Source organism: Cheilinus undulatus, linkage group 5, assembly GCF_018320785.1.
Source record: "Cheilinus undulatus linkage group 5, ASM1832078v1, whole genome shotgun sequence".
Lineage (NCBI taxonomy): Eukaryota > Metazoa > Chordata > Actinopteri > Labriformes > Labridae > Cheilinus > Cheilinus undulatus.
Window position 1 is genome coordinate 26,367,714 of NC_054869.1, and position 23,339 is coordinate 26,391,052.

The 23,339-nt window shown below is 39.1% G+C and overlaps 1 protein-coding gene across 25 annotated transcripts in view; it reads left to right on the forward strand.

Annotated features, from left to right (window-relative positions):
• camk2b1 (calcium/calmodulin-dependent protein kinase (CaM kinase) II beta 1) overlaps nucleotides 1–23,339 on the forward strand; it is a 128,488-nt gene that overhangs the window by 36,293 nt on the left and 68,856 nt on the right. For 12 of the 25 annotated variants that reach the window (XM_041787538.1, XM_041787551.1, XM_041787541.1 and 9 more), the window contains exon 6: nucleotides 16,625–16,697. In XM_041787538.1, the coding sequence (XP_041643472.1) occupies nucleotides 16,625–16,697 (73 nt within the window). Of the gene's footprint in view, nucleotides 1–16,624; nucleotides 16,698–23,097; nucleotides 23,171–23,339 lie in introns of those variants that run through there. The other 13 variants (XM_041787539.1, XM_041787540.1, XM_041787552.1 and 10 more) reach the window with 2 other exon arrangements.

The window sequence follows — 23,339 nt, forward strand, 5'->3', positions numbered from 1 at the left end:
CTTGTTTGTTATTTGTATGTTTACATGTTTTCCCTTTCTCTTGTGGACTTTGCCCTCTTTAATGCTCTTCATCTTCTTTGGACTTTTCTCTGTACTTTTGGCTCTTCTTCATCCTATTTATCTACTCCTCTTATCCCTTTTCTGCATGTTTTCTAATTTTTTCATTGTGTTTTGTTTTAGCTTTTCTGTTTTTGTTTGTCTTTTATGTTTCCTCTTGTTTCTATTGCTGTTTTTCTCAAGTTCTAGCTCTTTCCCTTTCTCCCTTTCTTTTGACTTTTCACTTTCCCCTATTTTGAAATCATTCAAGTTTTTTATTCTTTGTCAATATATTCTACTCTCCCTTTGTTTACTACTTCTCCTCTGTCCTATTCTTTACATAAAAGCAGCAATATGTTAAGTCTAATAACTGAGGTAGGGGTGTAACAGTGCACGGAGGTCATGGTTCTTGGTTTGGGATCATGGTTCAACACAGGTACGGTTCATCGTTGAAAAAGGAACATGAAGCCTTGGATTTATAATTCTAGATTTCCCTCATTTGTTACTGACAGAAGTCCAATAAGCAGTTTGTTCCATCTTGTGTTATTTAGAAGCACCTGTGGTAGTTGGTACAGCTTGTAGTATATGAAACATGAGACAAAAAGAGGAAAACAAAAAAGTATACAAAATAAAATGTAACATAGAGTGAATAGCCTGATATCTGTTGATTTCAAATTATACAATAAAAAGGCTTCAATGTAAAATGCAGATTAAAATATATACATTTTAGAGCAATGTGTTACTTTTCTGGTCAGAGCATGTGAGCAGAGTGGAGCGATGAGATTTCCCGCTCCTCGCTCACAGAGCTGTTCCTTGTGTCTGCTTGTCCGCTCAGAGGGGATTCGCGCCGCTCCGCTCATTATCGCTCCACCTTCCACTCAAATTTCTACCCGCTCCACTCAAATCACTCACCGCTCACTCAACGAAAACACGGAAGCGCATCACCATTACCATCTTCTCGGTTTCAGACACTGGGAAATACTGATGTTTTTAAAAAATGACGATGGTGTTAATATTAGTATATCAACACTGTGCAGGCATCTCAAGTCTCTCGGATTATTCCGGCGGAAAGCCCAGTCTGACGTGCTGGATGTCGCTGTCTCTCTGCAACCGTGAAACCAACACGGGATGCTTCACGGATACAAATTCTTGCAGATACATTCTGGGTGAGACATGCTTCAGACGCATGGTGTGAGCGGTACCGGAGCGAAATTGGAGTGGGATGGAGCGCAAGATAAGGTGCCGGTCTAGCTTTTTTGAAAAAAACGCTCCGCGCTCTGGCCAAAATCCTTCCGCTCGCTCCCGCTCCGCTCCGCTCACATGCTCTGTCTATGATTCATAAATTGTGCTGCGATACCATCGGTTATTTGTTGGTAAACAGCTAGTACAGCTGTTACTCGTGCAAAAGCGCTGCTTGTGTACGTCAGTGAGGGACTACAGACTAACTTATGAAAGCACAGGATAGGATCTTACAACAGAGCTGGAGCTCGCTTTTAGCCGATGAGCTCTACTTCCACAGATCTGTGCATAGCTTAACATGTATTAGCATCTGTCATGTCTCCGTTTTCACACTTTTTAAAAACAGATGAAGAGAGGTCGGCAGGTCTCCCTGCTTCCCTGCTCCGACTACTGGAGTCAACTTTTCTTCTTCGTGTTTTTAGGGTAGGGGTATTACTGCCATCGATAATGGCGGGCTAATACTTTTACATTTTGATTATATATATATATATATATATATATATTTTTTTTTTTTTTTTTTTCAAATGATTCAGACATATTTTTCATATGACCACACACAGAAATGTGACCAGCGAACCATGGCAGATTTGCACAAGTACAAATACTGTTACACTCCGATACAGAAGTGATCCAGAGTTTGACCAATAATAGATTTATGAGGCAGAATCAGATTTAAGAAAATATTTGTGGATATATTTCCACTTCATGCTTAAGACTTAACTTGACTCTCTCGAGTCCATCAGCCAACTCCGCAGTTCACTGATTGGTCAGAAAGGATCCCCACTCATAGACAGCTTGCGCAACCCTGTGCAGTACTAAAGTTTTATAGATTGGTCTGAACCCCAAAGAAAGAAGGATCAGTTGATTACTGTCATAGCATATACGTTTTTAATGATTTACTTTGATTCTTTTTTGTCTTTATTAGAGAGGACAGAGTGTAGGAAATGAAGTAAAGAGAGTGGGGAATGACATGAGGGAAGGAAGCTGCATGCTGGACTTAAACCTGCTGGGCTTGATCCAGAGTCACCCACTTATAGGACTTCAACTTTTTGCGAGGGATGTATGATATTATCAGCAGTATATCAGTATTGGCTAATAATAGCTTAAAAAGTTAATTATCGTATCTGCTGATAATAAAACTTACGCCAATCTGTATGGCTGATAATGTGACGTCATAATTAAGCGCCCGCGATGACGCCAAACTTGTGCCAAGCGATGCTGTTTGCATCGCTTGCAAAGTGTGATGCGTGGAGGAGCTCGGCAACATGCCTTTAACACCCCCATTTTAATTTTGCATCTAAAAAGCCATCACCATGATGACTAGAAGGACTTTCTTCTGATAAAAAATGACATAACTTCATGCCAGGGAAACTCGTCAACCACCTCTTCTTAAGTCATTTGACAAAGCTAAAAAAAATACGGCAGTAACCACCCAAAGGTAAGGAGCTGAACAGGAAAACCATGGAATTTACAGCTCTTGATAATCGGCCTTTCAGCTTGGTAGAATATACGGGCTAATGATTTATTTATAGCCCCGCTATATTATACCTAGCTGGCGCTTATAGCCTTACCTGAACTGCAAAACTATGTTTCCAGTCATGTAGAGAAGCTCCTTGTTAAAGCTAAACATGTTAGCTTCACCACGGATATATGGACATCAAGTGTCTGTCCTGTTAGCATGTTGAGCCTCACTGCCTCAGTGGATAGATGAGGATTTCACTCTTAAAAGCCTGTCCTGCACTCACAGCAGTGCTCACTCAGCAGCCACAGTTGCAGCCACTTTTGATAACATGTTTCGGATGTGGAATATAGAGAAAAAAAACGTGCATATCATGCTACGTGACAGTGTGCGAAACATGGCAAAAGCAATGATGGACTTCTGTGTGCCAAGTCTCCCGTGCACGAAGGTGCCCCCTCTCCAGCATTGGAGATGTGGGTGTCACTGTGTTGTTACAGAGCTTTTTACAGTGAAATGCCCATTAAACTTGGTTGCTCAGTTAGTTTGTGCTGTTTAAAGCAGAATCAGGAGAAGTACTTCATTTGAAGTTTATTGCTTTTGTACATCTTGAGTCTCAAAAATTTAAAATCATATTAAAGCTCTGAAATATAGCTAGAGTTTTTGCATTTAAGAATCTGTCTCTTTGTTGTTGTTGTTATTTAAACCCCATATCAAGAGTATGTCAGGGAGCCATCCTGCAAACTGGCTGAGTAAAAGGAGAATCAATATAAATGTATAAGCTATTTCTTTTTTGCACTGTGGAGCTCAGTGTCAGCAGGTTATTTTGCTGCTTTTTATTGCCCTCAAAGACATTACAGAAAGTTTTCATTAGTGTATTGCTGTGTTAAAAAAAAAAAAAATCCTTCATTTCTGATAAAAATCGAATGTTTCTGAAAAAAAAAATAGACTATTAATATTTTAAAAAATAATATTTGTAGTACAGGATGGAATTGGTATTTTTTACAGTAGAAAAAATATAATTAAATATCGGTATCGGCCAAAATGAGTTTTAAAATATCGGCATATGGGATATCGGCAAAAATCCAATATTGTGCATCCCTATTATATATGGGGCAGGCAAACTTCTGCACAATGCTATAATTGTGGTACTGATATATTCCAATCCAATCCAATCCCCTTTATTTTATAGCACATTTTACAAAAACATCATGTTTATGTTGCCTGTTTGTGCTCATTTTAATCCATGTTTAATGTTTCTCTTCAATTTTTAATGACTGAAACAAGTCATTTCCCACTGTAGGGTATGAGGGACTTCTATTCTTGCCACCATGGTTTAAAAGCTGGAGTCAGTATTGTTTTGTTTTTTAAAGAATCAAATTCATCCATCCAAGTTTAAAATTCTGACATCATTACAGCTCTACTTAACTCAAACTGTTACAAAGATGTATTCCTTTTGTCCATTTTTTGACCATAAGGTAAATATCATTGCTGTCATATCTCCATTTTCATGACTTTATTTAATTTTTTACAAATCAGCGCTATAAGTCATCCTCTATGTCTGCTAGTGAGTTTTACATATTTAAACCAGTATGAAGAATCTAAAAGAGCATGCAACTCCTTTGGATCAAAGGTACTTCATTAGAGACAAAGTTCATGAGTTCATTTTTCTAAAGATTTATTTTTGGACAGTGTACAGAGTCGGAAACAGGGTCAAGAGTGGGAGAGAGACATGTGGTAAAGGGCCTCAGGCCGGATTCGAACCCGGGCCGCCTGCGTACATGGGGAGCGCCTTTAACTACTAGGCCACCTGCTCCCCTCATGAGTCCATTTTTGCTGGTGCAAAATGTTGTAACTATATTTCAGCTCAACTTTGGTAAACATTAATAATTAAATGATATATACTGTTAAGTGACTATATGAGAGAGGCATAATGCAGACTTTGACAAAGCAGTGTTTGATTAAGACAGCACTTTTGTCCCCTTTTTTTGTAAAGTTGTGAACTTTGGAGGTTTGTGCCTGACTGCGATGATGTGTAATAAGGGATATATAATATTAGATATTTGCCTGTATACAGTATGGCAATATTCAAAAGTATTTTAGCCAATATATGTATTGATACTGATAAATAAATGTAGTTCAGACCTGAACTTCAATCCATAAAACATACTTTAAAGTTAAAGGATGGACAAATAAAAAGACTTCTGCTGACGCAAGTCTATCCAAAAGATATTTGGATGGAACTGTTGGGGAACTGTTGTCAAAATAAACAACTATTATTTTGTAGTTATATGCTTTTGTATGTCTTGAGTTGTTAAAATTGTATCCACAACAGTAATTGGACCACCACCCAGGAGGAAACCATGAACCCCAGCATATAAAAATTATCTTATTAATAATAAACAAACTGCAGTCTCTTTCACATAATTTAGCTAATGAACTCAAAAAACTTTTATTGGTCAAACTTTTACTATCCCTCTTTAAAATGATCCAATTAGCATGACAGGATACACCTTTATACTATAACTATCTCCTTTTCATTTCCCCTGTGCTTTCCCTTCATCACACAGCATGAGACATAAAAACAAGTGCAATAAAAGGTTCTAAACATATGACCTGTAGGGACCAGCGTCTCCTTTGCTTTTCTTTTAGTTTCTTAAAGCCCATTCAGTCCACTGCCTTTCTTCCTTTTTCACCCTACACCCACCAGCCACCCACGTACTTTAATATCTCACTCCCACCACCTGTGCTGACTCATCAGCACACAAAAAGATCACTTAAACCAATGGTGGAAGAGGAAATGGAGTAGTTGGGGGTGGACAGACAATAGGCTGAGAGAAGAGTGAGAGAGATACTTGATAATGACAGTTGTGATGTGGGTGTTCGTCCATTCAACAACTTTCTAAGTGAAACTGAATGCAGTCTGATATTGTAGAAATTCAGTCTAATTCATTGTGTTTAGTTGGCATGCTTTGCATTTTATTAAATATAGTTTTCATTTTATTCTCCTAAACTGAGTATTCTGAGGTTTTTCAAGACAACCTCATTAAGTCATGAGAAAGTCCGCCTTTATCTACTGTATGTCTTTCTATAGTTGATGATGTCACAGCAGTTGTTTGAATGTGAGCGTTTGTGCACCACTCATCTACCTGACCAGTCCATTAAAGTGTTAAATATGAATAAGGCATCTAAAATCAACTCTGTTGAGCAGAAGAGTGTCAGGCTTTGGCTCACTGTTCAGTTTAAGGTCAGGGCAGTTAACAATCTACAGAAATGAATGTCTTAAAGTGCCATAACTTAATACAAATGTTTGTTTCTTGTTTGTTTTTTCAGAGTTTCAGATAGCAAAAGGCATTTACCTTTGTTTAAAATTGCATGAAGATGGAGTTTAGAGTTTAGATGAAGTGTTTATAATATAAAGTTAATATAATCGTGGCCACATACGATGGACTCTTTTAAGGAAAAAACAAAATTAAAAGTAATGTTTAACATAATGCTGTACACTCCCATTTCATGTGTGATTTTTTTTTTTAAAGCTGCTTTGTTTCTGAAAACCTGTTTAGGCCTTCTCCTCTTCTAGCAGAAAGTTAATCATGAATCAACAAGAAAACGGTTAAAGAATCAGACTGATAAACAGAATCAATCATGAGGTCAGTATGACTGAAAATTGATCTCACTAGTCTGTACTATTAACAGTTTAATCAAGCCACAGGTGACCTAATAAAGGTAAATTCCCTTTTTTACAGTGGGTGTCTGAGTGGTTTGTAAGATGGTTTGAAATGTGTCATGCTTTTATTATTAAACTGCCATGGGTCAAAATGCTGGTGTTTTTCTGCTAAATGTCAGTTTGATTCACTGACAGCTGCTGCTGCTATGCCTCGCAGCAGCAACAACGGGTGGCAGAGAGGCCCACATGCCACTCACAGTGAAAAGGTCACATCCAACAAGATCCCATGGATTTTTCTCTCTGTTATACAAACATAAAGATCATGTATTAAAACAATGTTTTATGGGTGGGTTTATATCCAAACAAGCAATTTAAATGTTCACTCTGAAGATCCTCCAAACCAGTGGTTCTCAACTGGTAGGTCGGGACCCAAAAGTGGGTCGCGGAGCTCTTTCCATTGGGTGGCAAATGCATGCCAGGAAAAAAAAAGACAATGGCACAAAGTCTATTTACAGAAGCCTTTAGTAGATAAACAGTAAATTCATGCATATGTGTTTAGATTTTTCTATGGTGAGAAGTAAATTTTAATATTTGTCTCAATATTTCTACTTATGTTTCTCATTTTCTTTGGATACCAATGCAGACATTTCCAGGATCGGATCGAGTTCCTCAAGAGATTACCGAATTTTTATTCTATTTTGGAAAACTGAAAAATGAAATATGTTCATGACCTTCTGTAATGATGTGATTTTTTTCCACTTTTGTTTGTCTTGTCGCTTTGATCAATCACGTTTTGGGGTCAAAACTTCAACATTTTACATGAATTCAATTATTTGGAAATTAATAATAATAATAATAATAATTGGATCACAGTTTTTTAGTGGAGCCGTTGGTGGGTCTTGATGCCCAACCAGTTGAGAACCACTGCTCTAGTGTCAGCTACAGCAGTCTTAAATGCTTTTTCATAACTGATATATACATCCTTCTGAAGCTCATTTTGTTGATTTTGATAGAAATTATTGAATGAACAAAGAAACTCAGTTTTCCACTCTTTAAAAACTATGAAAATCAATCAAATGTAACTATATCATGGGTGAAAATTACTTCCTGATTAAAGAGACTTGCTTAATGCTCCTTTAATAAAATTATGGATGTTTTAGTTTTTAAAGATAATCAACATAAAATGTCAAATATGGAAGTTTTTATTTGTAAGTCAGAGTCTCATTTTTATTCATATGTGATGCTGAGGCAGTGACAGGGTTGCTTTCTATAGAAGTCAGATTTTCAGATACAAAATATCTCCATATGTGATAAATAGCTTAAATTGGTAATAACATCTATGGCATTGCAGGAATAACCTCATTCATACTCACAATTTGTATCTGATGACGAAGAGAAATACAAGGTTTTGTCATTGTTATTTTAGAGTAATTGTTTTGCAAATTAAGAATATCACTCTTTGAGCTGTTCTTTTGACATTAGTGATCAGTTTTCTGATATCATTTTTAATATGTATCCTTGGATAGTAAACGTGCATATATTCACTGAAGTTTAGACAAACATATCATCAGATCTGTCTTGTTGTAACTGTGAGCTGTAAACAGATAGCTCGTAGTTCAAACATTGTCATTCTGAGTGTCTTACTTAAGTTGCTGATTTGTTTTCCTGAAAATGTGAAGCAGAGTTTGTACTTTTGAACTGACAGATGGAATTTCAGCTGTGTCAGGGTTTGTTGTCCAAACTAAAAGTGATAATAAAAAGGGCCTCCACAGGGCAAACATTCATACTTTTAAAGCTTGCCAAAGGTTTTCAGTCTTGCTAATTATCTGGGATTTGTGCCTGCTCATCTCCTTTGAGCTTAGGACGACAGTTGTTTTGACATAACTGCACATTTTGCAGTCTTCAGCAACTGCCAACACATTTCTCCTTGTGCCAGATGAAGAGGAATTTCTGTTTTGGCCTGAGTCCAGTCATGCACGCTGGATGGACTTCTTGCTGTTTTAGTCTGGTGTAGCTTCTTCGTTTTTTTTTCTGCTGTTATCTGATGTTTTATTCAATTTTGAGAATATGATTACTGTTTATGTGTACACTGCTATGCAGCAACCCTAATAACTGCCTCTCTGAACACCCCGGTGAATACTGTCTTTCCCACCCACTTTGTAACCCTTGCTGTGCTGCACACACACACATTAAGACACATGACTCAATTTCCTTTTACCTCTTTCCTGAATGTATGTCATCCTGGCCAGCCCTCTCACTGCCCCCCTTGGAGACTAGCAAGAAGTGGGACTTTAATTAGCTCCAATAATTAGTCTCACACACATTTCACTCACACTCAACCTGGCTGTACTAATTCACACCCTGCCGCCCCTGTCAGTATCCATCAGACTTTCTCCTCAGTAGTTCTTGATCTGATGGAGGCAATTAGGAGGAGACATTTAGAATGCATTGTACCTCACACTTAATCAAGGATTATTTTTCCTCCTAGTAAAGGTCCATAAAGAGCTCTGTTGATTTATTTAGATTTAGAATCTGCAAGCCCTTTTAGGTCTGGGATATCTAATTGTTCCCTGATGAACCTGTTCTCAAAGCTGTAAAAATTCTATGAAATGCCAATCTGAGCAGTACAAGCAGTTCTGGGAAGTAGAAAGGTGCCCATCCTGGGTAGTGTATTAAACTTTACATAAGGCCTCTGACTTTGTGTCTCATACTGAATCTACTGAGAACAGCCAGCTCATTCTATAACAGGAGTTTTGCCTCTGTTAGAGCTGACCTCAACTCTCATCAAAGTCTGGCAGGTGTTTTCATAAAGAACACAGTCTTATAAAAGACAGCAGTTGCTGATTTGTCATCTCTCACTGCAGTTACAGTATTACCCAAATATGGTGGCATGGCTATGTCATAATCAAAAATAAAATAATTCTGACTAGAGTAAAGAGGCTAGGTACTGGCCGTCAGTACCAGTAATTTAACCGAAAGGTTAAATTATAACATGCATAGTGCCCATTCAGCCTGTGGGGCTGGTTCATATGAGAGCTGTCAGCTGACAGCTTTGTGTCTGTTAACAGGCTATAGAGGATTTCTCTGATCGACATGAGAGTAAAGAGTAGGTGATACAAGGCTTCATGATTAAATACTCTGTTTTCATTTAATGTCAGCTCTTCTGTTCATATGGAAATACATTTCTGTCTGTATCCCTCACTCTCTCTCTCCTTCCCTCAACCACACACACACACACACACACACACACACAGATAGTACTCAATGCTTTAATGTAGGGCTGAAATGCTTCCTCGAATTATCCGGGTAATTCGATTCAAAAAATTCCTCAAGGCAAATGATCTGCCTCTAGGCTTCGCTTAAATCAGTCATACATCCATATACGCCCCCGCTGTATCGCGCCATGTGTGCACGGGCAGACGGAATGCAAAGCCGGAACTACACTCCAGACATGGCTGCTGCACTGTGTCACTCCGCCAAGTGGTTTACTCAAGAAATAGTTAAGGGTATTTGCTTCATGTGTCGTAATGTTACATAATTATACGTTATTATTTCATAGCATGGTGAATGTACAGGTCACAACTTGTCCACGAGAGCGTTTTGGAGTTGCTGGATTGTGTGTTTGATGAGTTTGATGAGGGAAAGCAAAAATTCCGTCTGCTAAAATAGCGTTAGCGGTGCAGCTGGTTTAACGGTCCCCCCAGATCTAGAAACAGCTTGCACCGACAACTAAAGGAAACGAACCTATTACTAAGACTATAGGAATTATGGCAATGGGCGAATTTGCCAAAATGTTGAAGTATCCCTTTAAAGTTCATCATCATACAGTCAGGATTCAACAGGCCACAGAAGCAGCTTTATCCCTTAAAATGTGTGTCAGTGGATGGTCTTAAAAGGTAATATTTTTATTTTATGGTGGATGAACTCACAAACAAAAATGTACAAAAATTAAAAGTGAACACCCTTTGAAAAATAGACCATGTTCCTGTAATCTAAAGGTTCACCTTTTGGCCATCATCAGGCTGCTGTATGAATAATGGAGCTTTATTCTTGCTGTAATGTGAAATATTAAATTCATGCATAAACTAGAGGATGTTAAAATGATTAAGTATCCCTTTACTCCAATGACAAACTGGAAAATAAAAATGAACTACAATGAAAGAAATAAAGTGTTGGCAAAAATTTCCTGGTAAAGGATCCCTTAAACCCAAAATATGGTATAATCTAATGGAATTATTTAACTTTCTTTCCTTGTAAATTTAAGAAATGTAAACTATCATCAGAACTTCATTGCACTTTGTAAAATATATTTTCTTTAGAGAACCTGTTAATACCAATCTTTAATATAGAGGTAGTTCATTTAAGGGACCAAACTTCTTTTCTCATTTGTACTACTTCTCTTGAAAAAGCAAAAGTGACTGATTAAAAAATGCAGTCTTTCTTATTAGAGTACTCGATTGATCATCAGAAGACTAGATAGAGTACTCGACTACAGAAAAGAATCTGCAGCCCTACTTTAATGCATTTGGCAAGATAAACATTTTAAAAATCTGTTTACCAGGTCTGGGAATGTATTTAAAAAGTTATTGTTTGCTGTGAAGTATCCTCTGAACCAAAAAGAATGCTCTTTCTAAATGTCTGAATCATCCTTAATTTTTAGTTTTCAAGCACAGTTTTTGAGGGCATCCTTCCACCGCTATGTGAACAATTGGCCTAGACTGTGAAGGGCCTATATGTGAAAGTACCACATATTTTTTTTTTTAATAAGTTTATCTTTTTATTAATAAACAGTTTCATGGTAAACATGTGCTTAAAAAATACACTTTTACAATAAATGAAGGTCAGTATTAGTTCATGCAGGACACGTTAGTCATACATGATCATCTGATGGCCAGCTAATCCCAATCTTGTCTTCCAGCTTCCACAGCCAATCACAGCTCCTTCTCTCAACACAGCAGTGTGTTTAAATATGGCGAACTTCCCACTAATCCTTGCTTGCACTAAAACTTAACCTCCTCCACCCCAGCCTACTCCTTCATATCATAAAGCTTGTTGCACCCTCATATTCAGATTCATGCTTCTACGGATTAATTGCCTTTAAACAAATTTTATTGTTTTCGATATGCATTGTCATAAATGTATCCATCCATATGGGAGTTCAGGGTTTCCTCTGGGATTTTTTTGAAACTGTGGGGGAGGGCTTTACCTATACTTTACTTCAGAGTCTGCGTTTAGATGGGCTTATAACGTGTGGTTGGTTGCAGCATTACTTTCTTAACAATAATAATGGCCATGCTCTTGTATCTGCTGTAGCAGCTGATCTCATCTCTTCCCAGAGGGCAAGGACCTTGCTGGACCTTGTCAGAAGAAAAAGAAGAGAAAAATTACAAGAGGAGAAAGAAAAATCCCTTTACCAATAAAGGGATTTTTCTTTCTCTTCTTGCAATTTTTCTCTTCTTTTTCTTCTGCTTCTTCTTCATTTTTTAAATGGCAGATTTTTTCCTGGTGTTATAAGACACTGAACACATGGACATTGCTTTTCTTAAAAACTCTTAGTGTGTTAAAATTGAAAGCGTACACAGAGGGAAAGGCGTAGCCTTCTCTTGACACAGACTGTCTCGATGTTTGATTTTCCTCCCTGTATCTCTTTACTTCCCCACAGAGAACAGTAGGACATTGTTGTTCAAAGTGCTGAGGAAGTGGCTTTTATTGGCAAAGTGTCTAGGACTGCAGTTTTTTTCCATCTTTGCCCCATCAGGAGGTCATGCATGGGCTAGTTTTTTTAAATAACGTAATTGTTTAGCAGAGGAAGATTTAGGAGCCCCAAAAGAGTGATGCAAAAACAGGGTGGGATGGAGAGCCTTTTAAAAGATGATACAGTGTGTCTGTGTAGGCTTGCACTGAAACTTAAAATCACTTTCATTTTTTAATCAAAAATTGAAAGCCAGCTCAAACAACAGGATGAAAACGTGCAAACACATAGCATAATAGAGGTCAGTGTGAAAGACATGTTGCAGAAAATATTATTAGTTTCCTGTTGTTATCAGACTAAGCCAGAAACATGAGCTGCTCCTCAGAGACTCAAAAGCACAAACAACACCATTAAAATCTGCAGAGAGAGTGGGATTTTGAGCCAACAGTTTCTTAATGAGGACTTGCTAGTAGTTGTAATGCCTTCTGTCTGTGTTGTGCAGAAGCTTTGATAGGAAATCTGCTGCAGCACCCAGGGGAGAGAGTAGGAATGTTTGGGGAGGCTCTGTCAAGTTGTAGACCTACTCCTTAAGCTGCTGGATAGCATCGTGTGCCCAGACTGACCTCTATGAAATGGCACTTTCCTTTCCCAGTTGAAAAATCTAACACTAAGGGTGCAAATTGGCCAAGTGGTTAGGTAGCACACCCCATGTGCAGAAGTGATAGTCCTCAAAGCAGGTGGCTAACCCTTGGCCTTAGTTCTATCCACAGGTCATTGTCATCTCTCTTCCCCTTGTTTCTTACTCTTACCACTTTTCTAACTTCTCAGTTAAGGAATGAAAACAAAAACATCTAAAGATAACCTGAAAAGTAACATTTGCATTTTGTTAATATTATTGAATTTTAGTTAATATGGAGAAAATGATACTCAACTACAGTGAAGCCAGACCGTTTTTAGCAGCAGCTATGTTCAGGCTTCAGTGTAAGTCATAAAGTTCTCTGTCATGTTGACAGATGGGACATGGTCTCTCAAACATGTTGTCTGTCATTATATAAATTACTATGTTGCGTTTTTATGTAAGTGTTCTTTTTTTTTTTTTTTTTTAATTTAGTTTAAATTCATTTTTACCTCCGCCAAGGAGGTTATGTGATCGGCAGTTTTTTGTTGTTTTGTTAGTTAGTTTGTTAGCAACATAACTCAAAAAGTTATGGATGGATTTTGATGAAATTTTCAGGAAATGTCAGAAATGGCATAAGGAAGAATTGATTAGATTTTGGAAGTGATCTGGATCACCGTCTGGATCCAGGAATTTTTTAAAGGATTCTTTACTATGTAGCCTGTGTAGCTTTCGCTGTATGCTTCAGGTCATTATGTTGTTGAAACATAAATCCTCTTCCAAGCCATCTTGCAGACTGAGCAAGATTGCCCTCCAGGTTTTTTTGTATATTTTTGTGTACTTTGCATTCATTTTACCCTCTACCTGTCCAAGCCTTCCAGGTCCAGCTGCTGAGAAGCATCCCCACAGTATGATGCTGACACAACCGTGCTTCATGATGTGGATGGTGTGTTTGTGGTGATGTGCAATGTTTGATATCCGCTAAAGAAAGCGTCTTGTCTGATGGCCAAAAAGTACCATTCGGGTATTATCAGACCAAAGAACTTTCATCCACTTGACCGTGAAATCTTCTACATGCCTTTTGGCGATCCCTAGTCAACATTTAATGAGTTTTCTTTAACACTGGCTTTCTCTTTGCCACACCACTGTTTTGGTCAAACAAAAGTTTGACTGGCTGTATGCAGAGTCTCTCCCATCTCAGCTGCTGAAGGTTGTAGCTCCTTCAGAGTAGTCATCGGTGTCTTGGTGGCCTCTTTCACTAGTCTTATTCTTGCACAGTCACTCAGTTTGTGAGGACCGTCTGATCAAGTCAGATTTACACATGTGCCATATTCCTTCCATTTCTTGATGATGGATTTAACAGAAATTTGGGAGGATGTTCAGTGCCTTGGAAATGTTTTTGTACCCATCTCTTGACTTATACTTTTCATTAACCTTTTCTCTAAGGTTGCTTTCACATTAGGGGCCCGGTCCCGGATCCAAGTGCACTTGAGCCCAAAGTCCGGTTCGTTTGGTAGTGTGAATGCAAACGAACCGCGCCCCGGCACCGGGCCCGGGCCCACTTGGGGAGGTGGTCTCGGGCGCGATTCAAGTGGACTCTGGCACAGTTCGGATGTGATGTGGAAGCAACTGCACTCAGATACGCGACAGAACATCATATTAGCTTTACGATGTCATCGTAAAAACTAAACTTCTTTCAACAACGCTGCAATTAATTCACATTTTTCCTCAATAATAAGCAGAAATCATCAGAATCCAGTCAATAAACAGTCTGTTGTGACTCACCTTACGGATGAACACAAGTTGGAGTCAGTTAGAGGAGGTGCAAAGGCAATAAAAGTCTCCTGTCACCTCAAAAGCTGCTGTATCTGCGGAGCATGAGCCCATTTAATCCTCTGAGCTGCACATGGATGTGCAGATACAAAGAGTGAAGTTGCTGGCATCTTAAAAAGTGATTTTAATCATCCATGGCTGCAGGATGGACTTTGCTCGGTCAAAACAAAAGCAGTCTTCGCTCAGGTCATGACCCCAGTGGTTGCCATGGTAGCTTCTTCTTCTTTTGCCTCCTTTGTGGGGTTGTAAACCAGCTATGTGCATACCGCCACCTATTGTTTCTGACCGAGTAAATACGCAAGTGGGCCAGGCACGGTTCAATATTGTTAGTGTGAAAGCAAGCCAGTGGGGGGAACGGGGAGGTGGAGGAATCGCGCTGCGGCGCAGTTTGAAAAAGCTGGGCCTAATGTGAAAGCACCCTAAATGTTTTGAAGTGTTCTTTTGTCTTGATGGTGTAATGGTAGCCAGGAATACCGATTAACAGTGACTGGACCTTCCAGACACAGATGTCTTTATTCTACAATCACTGGAGACACATTTGCTGCACTCAGGTGATCTCCATTTCACTAATTGTGAGACTACTAGCACCAGTTGGCTTGACTTCATCTTGACTATGATTGAATTATAAGATCAATAAAAGGGCAAAACATCCGAGGGGGTGAATACATTTTATAGGCATTGTATATCAGTGGACGTTGCAGGGGGTGCTTTGGCTGGATTTGAACAACAGGAGGAGACACTGCATCCATCATTATTTATGTCAATGGTTTATGCACGCTGGGTGAAAGAAAGCCAGGGTAGGCAGGTCAGTTCGGAAGCAATTCCTGTTATCTATGCAAAAATTAGTAAATCATTCAATCTTTCATGGATTTTTTGCTAATGCAAGCATTAGGAGGCCCTTTTATATATAACTGGATGAGCACAAGCCTGTTTGGTGTCTGCTCTGTCAGTGCATTCATTTCACATTGTCTGGATTTAAGAGGGAGTTTCACAAGAATGGCAGAGGATGCCAGGTTGATACAGCTGGCAAGTGTCCCTCTCAGTACTTTCTTATGGACTCATCCTTTAGCAGAAGTCAGGAAGTGCACATGCACTCATTTCCAGTTAGTGGTTTGGCTTTTTTTTTTTTTTTTTTTTTTTTTTTTTGCTTTAATGCCTTCAAAATCCTGCTCACTCTTACTGGTTTCTCCAAACTTGCGAAGCCCAGCTTTAAGGTTTAAGATCAGGATGTGATTGCAGTCAGAGAGACTTTTTTCAGATATGTGGGCTGAAGTATGTGTGAGTGTGTTTATGAGCAAGTGAGCACATTTATCTCTCTCATTCTCTCTCTCGGTCCTCCCACTCACTAGACGATGTGTGGGTGTGGATCCTGCAGGCTGCCTGTCTCTTTGCGCCCGTTATTGCTCACATATTCTGCACATTACACTTTCTCATACTCACACATACAAACACAAGAGTAAGGAAGGTTACATTATTTTTTGCAGCACACACAGTGATGTGTTTACTTTCAGTGATGGAAAAATAGCACTGTTCTACCCACCAGTCTTTTACGATTCAGTTTCAGCCTGACTTAAGCATTCTGATCTTGTATTATTATCTCTCTTTGCTCTTTAAGTGCTTCCTTTCCTTACTTTCACAATCTGTCACCTTTGATTATTTGGTTTCCTCTCCTCTCCTCTCCTCTCCTCTCCAAGTCTTGTTGTGATTTCTGTCATGTTGTTCTGCTGTGGCTGTTCTTGTCTCTCATTACGTTTAAAAAGCAAAACATTTTTGTCTCCTCCACCCACCTTTCCCTCTCCCAACATCTCTCTCTGCATCACTCTCCCTCTCCTTCACCTGTCTCTCCCTCCTCATTTCATCCTCTGTTTTCTCATCTCTAAATTTGTCGTATTCATCTCATATTGACCTTGCAAATTACTCTTTTTTCCTAGCATCCTCATCCCTCTCCTTTGATCCCCTGCTTCTCTTCCTCATTTCTCCACTTTCATCTTTTTTCTGCACATCCTCATCATCCATATCTGCCCTTCGTTTCCCTCCCCCGTTCATCCCCTCACCATCCCTCCTCTTTCTGTTTTGTTTTCACAGTCACTGTATTCATCAGATTCTAGAAAGTGTCCATCACATTCACCAACATGACATAGTGCACAGGGACCTGAAGGTTAGTATATGTAGAGAGCATCTGCATCCCTCACCCGTCCCTCCCCCCCAATCCTTGCATGCTTCTTTTCCTCCCTTCGTCCCTTTCCTCACTTCCTTTTTCTCCTTCGTCCCGTCTGTACGTGTCTTTCCTGTCAGTTGCTTGTCTAATGTCCGCCTTGTCCAGTTTGTCTTTGGGTATGCTCTTTTGTTGTTCTCTTCTTTTTGATTGTATTTTTTGTTAGTTATATTTGGAGGATTCAGGCCTTCCTCACCCACCACCCTCCCTTCATTTCATCTCCAACGCAATCTATCAATCATTCTACAAACAAGAACAAAACTAAAGCTCCTGTTGCACTGACTGACAACCAGATTGATCATTGAAAAAGCCTTGCACACTCACATAGTCAGTCACCCACAGTGATCACACATCCTCCTGCAGGTGTAATAAATATCCAGTGTTTACACATGCCCATTCAGACATAAATTTCTCCCACCAGAATAGATAAAACAAGCTGAAGAAATATTTATTGCCTTCTTTATTGATTTTCTTCTTTCCTCCTCCTCCTCCTCCACACTTTCAGCCAATTATATTGATCCCTTGATCTTCACGACAGCCTAATTCAACATCAAGTATGACTTTAAGAAAAAGAAATATACTAGTTTTATGTCAGTCCTAAATTCTAGCTGTTTGTTATCAGACCAGTAGTACTCCAACTTCTTTTTTATTAATGCTTGTACTAGAGTTGTTACAATTTAAATTTTTAAATGTATTATATGCAACATTTTAAACTAGAGATGCACATTATTATGGGCTCAATATTGATGTGGCCACATAATAGCTCAAAAGTAAATTATTGCAGATATAAAAATTTCAGCTGATATTTATAGCCCATACATCAGCTGTTGATATTGGCCTATATTGGCTGTAAATATCAACCACACATATTAATACATTTGCTGATTTTTAGGCATGACCAAAAGACCTATGTAAACTGATATCTTTTATCATGTATCCCTAATCTAAACATTAAAGTTCCTGTAAAGTGAAATCCAAAATTTTTCTTAACACACAAGAATAAGGTTGGAATAAGGTTGCTGTAAACATGTGAAAACACTGAGATCTATGTATGACTGAACTTTTGATTTAGACCGTTGTCCACCTCTTTCCTGGCTTTGTTTAATCTGGGCAGAGTAGGAGCCCATGACGTGACGTAAATTATTTGCTGATGTCAGTGTCCTCATTGAAAATTAAAATCCATCTACATGCTGTAATTTTGTTCATTGTGAGGTATGTTTCCCAAATCTAACAACCACAGTGGCCTATGCATCACTAAAGTATCATATTTGTGCCAGAAAACAGTAAATGTAATCCCTCTGTTTAGAAGCCTAGATATGTTTGTCAGGACTGAAATTTGGCCTGGTGGTTCAGAGCACAAAGGCCAGTCATCCAACAATCCTAAAATACAGATTTTTTAATCACTTTACAGGGACTTTAATTTAGCCCCCAGTTCTCAGCTGGCCTATGGCCTCAAGACCCACCAACTACATGCTGAGAAATCATGGCTCAAATGTCTGTTATTTTTCGACCAGTCAAATCTTTTATTATGAAAAATAGTTCAGCTTGGACCGCAGACAGTCAAGTTGTGACAGAACAAGAGGCAGAATAACATGTGTGTTCTTTGTAGTCTTTTTGACTACAGGAACACAGTCCTGACCCACTGAATATGGCTCCATGACCCACTTTAGGGTCCTGACCTGCCAGTTCAGAGCAACTGATATTTCAGATATCAAATATATCCGATATTGTTATTAATGGCCTTTGAAAAAACAAACAAAAGGAAATTTAAGTCCCCTCTGGGTTTGTTGTTGTCAGCTCTGTGTTAACACTGATGGAATAACACATCACTCAGCTTGTTTATGCTTCATTCAGACACAGAAATAGATTTCATACATGTTTTATTTTCAATCATGTGAACACCTCCTCTTCTAAATGTTAGACCTAATACTGCGTTAGAGGAGAGAGGTGGCACTGCTGGTTAAAGCCAGGCATACACTGTTGCAATTTTAACCTGACTCCATAACAGTGCAACCAAATCTCTTATGATGCACTTTTTTGGCTGAAAAAATGTCATAGTTTATTTGTATTTCTGAATTAAATTGGGTATTAAAATTAGATCAGATATCCTCTTCTTTAGTGTAACTAAACTTAAAACAAAAAGTAAGGCAATTTCTGTTCGGTACATTATTTCTTTGTTGTAACAATGCTTCTTGGCAATAAATTTTATACTGTTTGAAAGCCTGTTTATTACCCTTTTAAATGGCGCCACATTTGTGAGGAACATGCATTTGTGGGATGAGCAGCAGAGCTGAGTATATGGTTTGCGCCCATGAAAAATGTGCCAAATCTTCTCTGCCAATGCCAAACAGCTTATTTTGCCATTGACTCTTGTTTGGTGTTTGGTGGATTGGGTGATTGAAGTTTGAAGGAACAAGACATATTGACCGTTTAACAATTTATTCATTTAACAAACAGGAGCCTCAGTAGCTTGTGGAAGAACCATACACAGGCTGGTCACCAGCCTGGTCACACACTGCTGTGGGATGGCATCCCATTCTTTAACCAGCATTTGTCGCAAGTCAGCCAACATGGTTGTGTTGGTCACTCTGGCATGAACAGCATGCCCAAGCTGATCCCACAAGTGTTTAATGGTGTTAAGGTCAGGACTGCTGACAGGCCATCCCATCCTCTCCACTCCCAAATTCTGGAGGTAGTCTCTGATAAACCCCGCTCTGTGGGGGCGAGTGTTGTCATCTTGGAGGATAGAGTTATTGCTGACAGGGTGAGAAACGGTTTTCTTGGGGTGTCATCTTCTTGGGACGCCCACTTCCCGGCCTGTCTCTGACATCCCCCCGCTATATGGAACTTGGCCTTCAGTTTGGAGATGGTACTAGGGTTCACTCCAAACAATGCCGCAGCTTGGTCTTGCGGAACACCAGCTTGAAGTTGCAGTTGACGGGCCCTATCCAGATCAGTCAAATGTGGCATGCGATTTTGAAGCAGACATCTACTGACCACTGTAGCAGGGCCCATGCTCACAGGTGCTGCCAATCAGGCACCTGATTGGCAGCACCTGGGGGTACCAGAAGCTCAAAACACGAATCAATAGCAAGAGCAAAATAAGCTCTTTGGCATTGGCATTGGCAGAGAAGATTTGGCACATTTTTCATTGGTGCAACCCACATACTCAGCTCTGCTGCTCATCCCACAATTGCATGATCCTTACAAATGTGGCACCATTTAAAAGGGTAATAAACAGGCTTTCCAGCGGTATAAAATTTATTGCCAAGAAGCATTGTTACAACAACGAATTAATGTACCAAACACAAATTGCCTTACTTTTTGTTTTAAGTTTATAAAGATAATATAATGCCCAATATTAGGATATATGATGTTATGAAGGATAAATATTGTTGTTGGCTTTTGTTTTTCTTCTGTCCCTCTACACCTAGTGCAACACATGTCTTCTTTTTTATTGTTTACTTTGAAAAGATTAAATAGTGATATTTTGTGGGCCAGGTTCCTTTTTGAAATCATAATTACAGTACTTTTTTCATCCAAGCACAAAGCAATGCAGCAAAAATCATAATGTCTGGCTTTTGAAATGCCGTAATGTTTTGCTGTTTACTGTGCCTGTTTTTCATAGGTTAGACAGTGCTTAACATTTAAAGCAAAAAAAAACAAAAAAAAACTACCCCACCAAGATTAGGTCACATTGCAGCCTCAGTGTTATGAAAACAAAGGGGGAAAGTGAACACACAACCCAGATCTAATTAAACACAAATGCAGACATTAACCTGCATCCAGTTGATCAGTAGCTCAGGAGAGTTTTCCATGAAATCCTTCCATCATGCAGAAGATTCTTACCCTGCCAGTTACAGAGCTCAATAGCTTACAGAAAGGTGGCGAAAGAACATGGACACACAGAGACACACAGAAGTACATGCATACTTTAACACAAGGCAGCGTTTATGTATGAATAAAAGTGCAAGGTAACGCACACTGCTCTGAGCACTGTGGCTGTAAATGTGAGCTGGCCAGTATTTATTCATTGGGAGACCTTTAGAAATTAGACACATGACTCTGATTTATAGCACTGAACTTTACAAGCATGCAGATGTATTTTTCTCTGTCACGTTTCTCTTGTGTTTCCTTGTTCCTAATGATTTAACATTAAGCAGCCTGGGCCCAACTTTATTGCAGCCTATCAGTGGAACATGTGCTTTATGGTCATATGTTTGTTGGAATTCAACAGGTGTCTGTCTTCTTTAGCTATAGTGTTCAGCATTACACACACTCAAAGGCTTCTGGCTGACTCATTCCTCATTTGTCAGTCTTAATAATAATCTATTAATGACACTACCAGGATAGTGTGATATGTAGGACTAATGGTGATGGTGCTGGCTGGAGGGCATTTACCTCTGTGTACTCTTTATTATTTTCTTACTCTTTATCATTTCTTCAAGTTTATTCAGTTAGCTGTAACAATAAATCAATCAAAATATTGCAGCTGAGAACAGCATGTGTAGAGTGGGTGAATAATGAAACGCTGCTTGAATAATGACAGCTACATTGACTCGTACCCATCCCTAGTTGAAATCAGAAATAAGAAAATTCTGGAAAGTTTCTCCTCATTTGCAGGAAGATACCTGATTTTCAAATCTTATTAGAAATTAGGGATGTTAGAGGGTTGTCCAAAAGGGAGTGTACCCCTTAGACAGGCTACTATGGATGGACAGGTACAAAAAGAAATGTGCCAACTGGCTGGCAATTTTAAAGCAGAGCCCAGAGCCCCAAGAGTCTTCATTTGTAGGCTACCAATTTATCACATTTGATCAATTTCAAGAAACTTTGACATTGTATTAAAAACCACAGGAATTAAAAGAAGTTGCTGATTTGTAGGGATTAAGTTGAGACTGTATGTGATATACTATCCAAAACCACAGTCCCATTTACTTCAGTTATTCCTGACTTTTCTTTAACAAGGCCATGCAATTCTATACAAGTGGCACTAACACTGAAAATAATGCAAAGTCTTAGACCACACATAAATGATCTGTTAAAGTCCATGTACAATTATTTAAAAAATTATTTTAGGTTTATTGTATGACAGGCCATTATGTTATAAACCACCAGGCCAAATTTCATTCATGAGAGACATCTACAAGTTTTTGAAATTAAGCTTCAAAATCATGAAAAATGAGCTGAAGCCACACCCACTCACTAGAAATACAATCCTCACAAATCTCAAAAATATGAGATCTTTTGTTTCTCATTTACAATAATACAAAGTTAAAGTTGACTTTGTCAGTGCACAGGAAGCGCACGTGCATGATGCAGCTTTTATCCATATACAAATCCACATCAACAACAGCAGAGGTGCTTGCTTGTGTAAGTAAAAAAGTGAGTGTGGGTTTTCACTGCATCAGTCAAAGCTGGGCCCAGGAAATGCTGCACACATGCCCCTTTGTCTTTATACACATACATATACGTGTCTTTCTCAGGGTTTAGCTTGCTGACATCACACTGACAGATCTTGTCAGCAGAGGCCAGCCAGACGTGGCATTGATCCCAGACACATCTTTTAAATGTTATAAGTTGTACAATGACTCACTCATTCCTTCACCTTCTTCATCATTGCCCTCTATGCCTCCGATGGCCAGACACATACTCACACCCTCTCTCATCTCTCAAGGCCTGCTGGATAAAACATGGAGGGTGGTGGGATATCCACAGCCAAATGAGCAGTTAAACTTTCTCCCCAAGAGTTTGTCTGTGGATTTTATGAGTAGGTTTTTAAGACAAAGACGATCATAGATTCTGTCGATTGGTTAAGCAAAACATAGACTCAAAGGAATCTTCTGCTGCAGAGTTTACCGAGTCCAACCTCGAGCTTCAGCTAATTTAAACCTTACTAATGAAAGTCAGTGATTAAATCTGCATGGCTGCAGGGCATTTTATCAATTTAAACTGCTTATTTGTTCATAAAGTGAGAAGCTCATTTTGACAGCAAGTAAGAATACATCCATTGTTGACATTAAACTTTATTAAGATGCAGCTTATTGAAAATGTTACATTTTGACTGTCGTTAGACAAGCTAGCACATGTAGCTTCACTTGCACAATCTTGGCTGTATACTTAACTGTGGTCAGACAAAGTTAAAAAAGGACATTAAAAGATGACATTTTGCTACAGAGGATTCCTTTCAACATTGCTGAACCTCTTAATCCCTCCCTACTCCTTATCATACCTCCCCCTACCTTCCCTCCCCTTTGTTCCCCACACTTCTGGCCTGTGCACGGGATTGTAGCGCTGCTCAAACTAACATGCCCCCCCCTCCCCCCTTGGTGTTTGCATGCAGTCATTGCATCCAGCAGATCCTGGAGGCGGTGCTTCACTGCCATCAAATGGGTGTGGTGCACCGGGACCTGAAGGTGAGTGATGGGGATCACCTTGCTTTCCCTTTCAGAGTGTCAATGTGTTTGTGCACCGAGGTTCCTGAGTGTGTTATTTGTGTAGTCTGTGTATCGTAAAAGTAACTGTCTGTAATCTTTGTGGACATAATGTCACTTGTAAAACCTTGGTACTCAAATTTATTTGTGC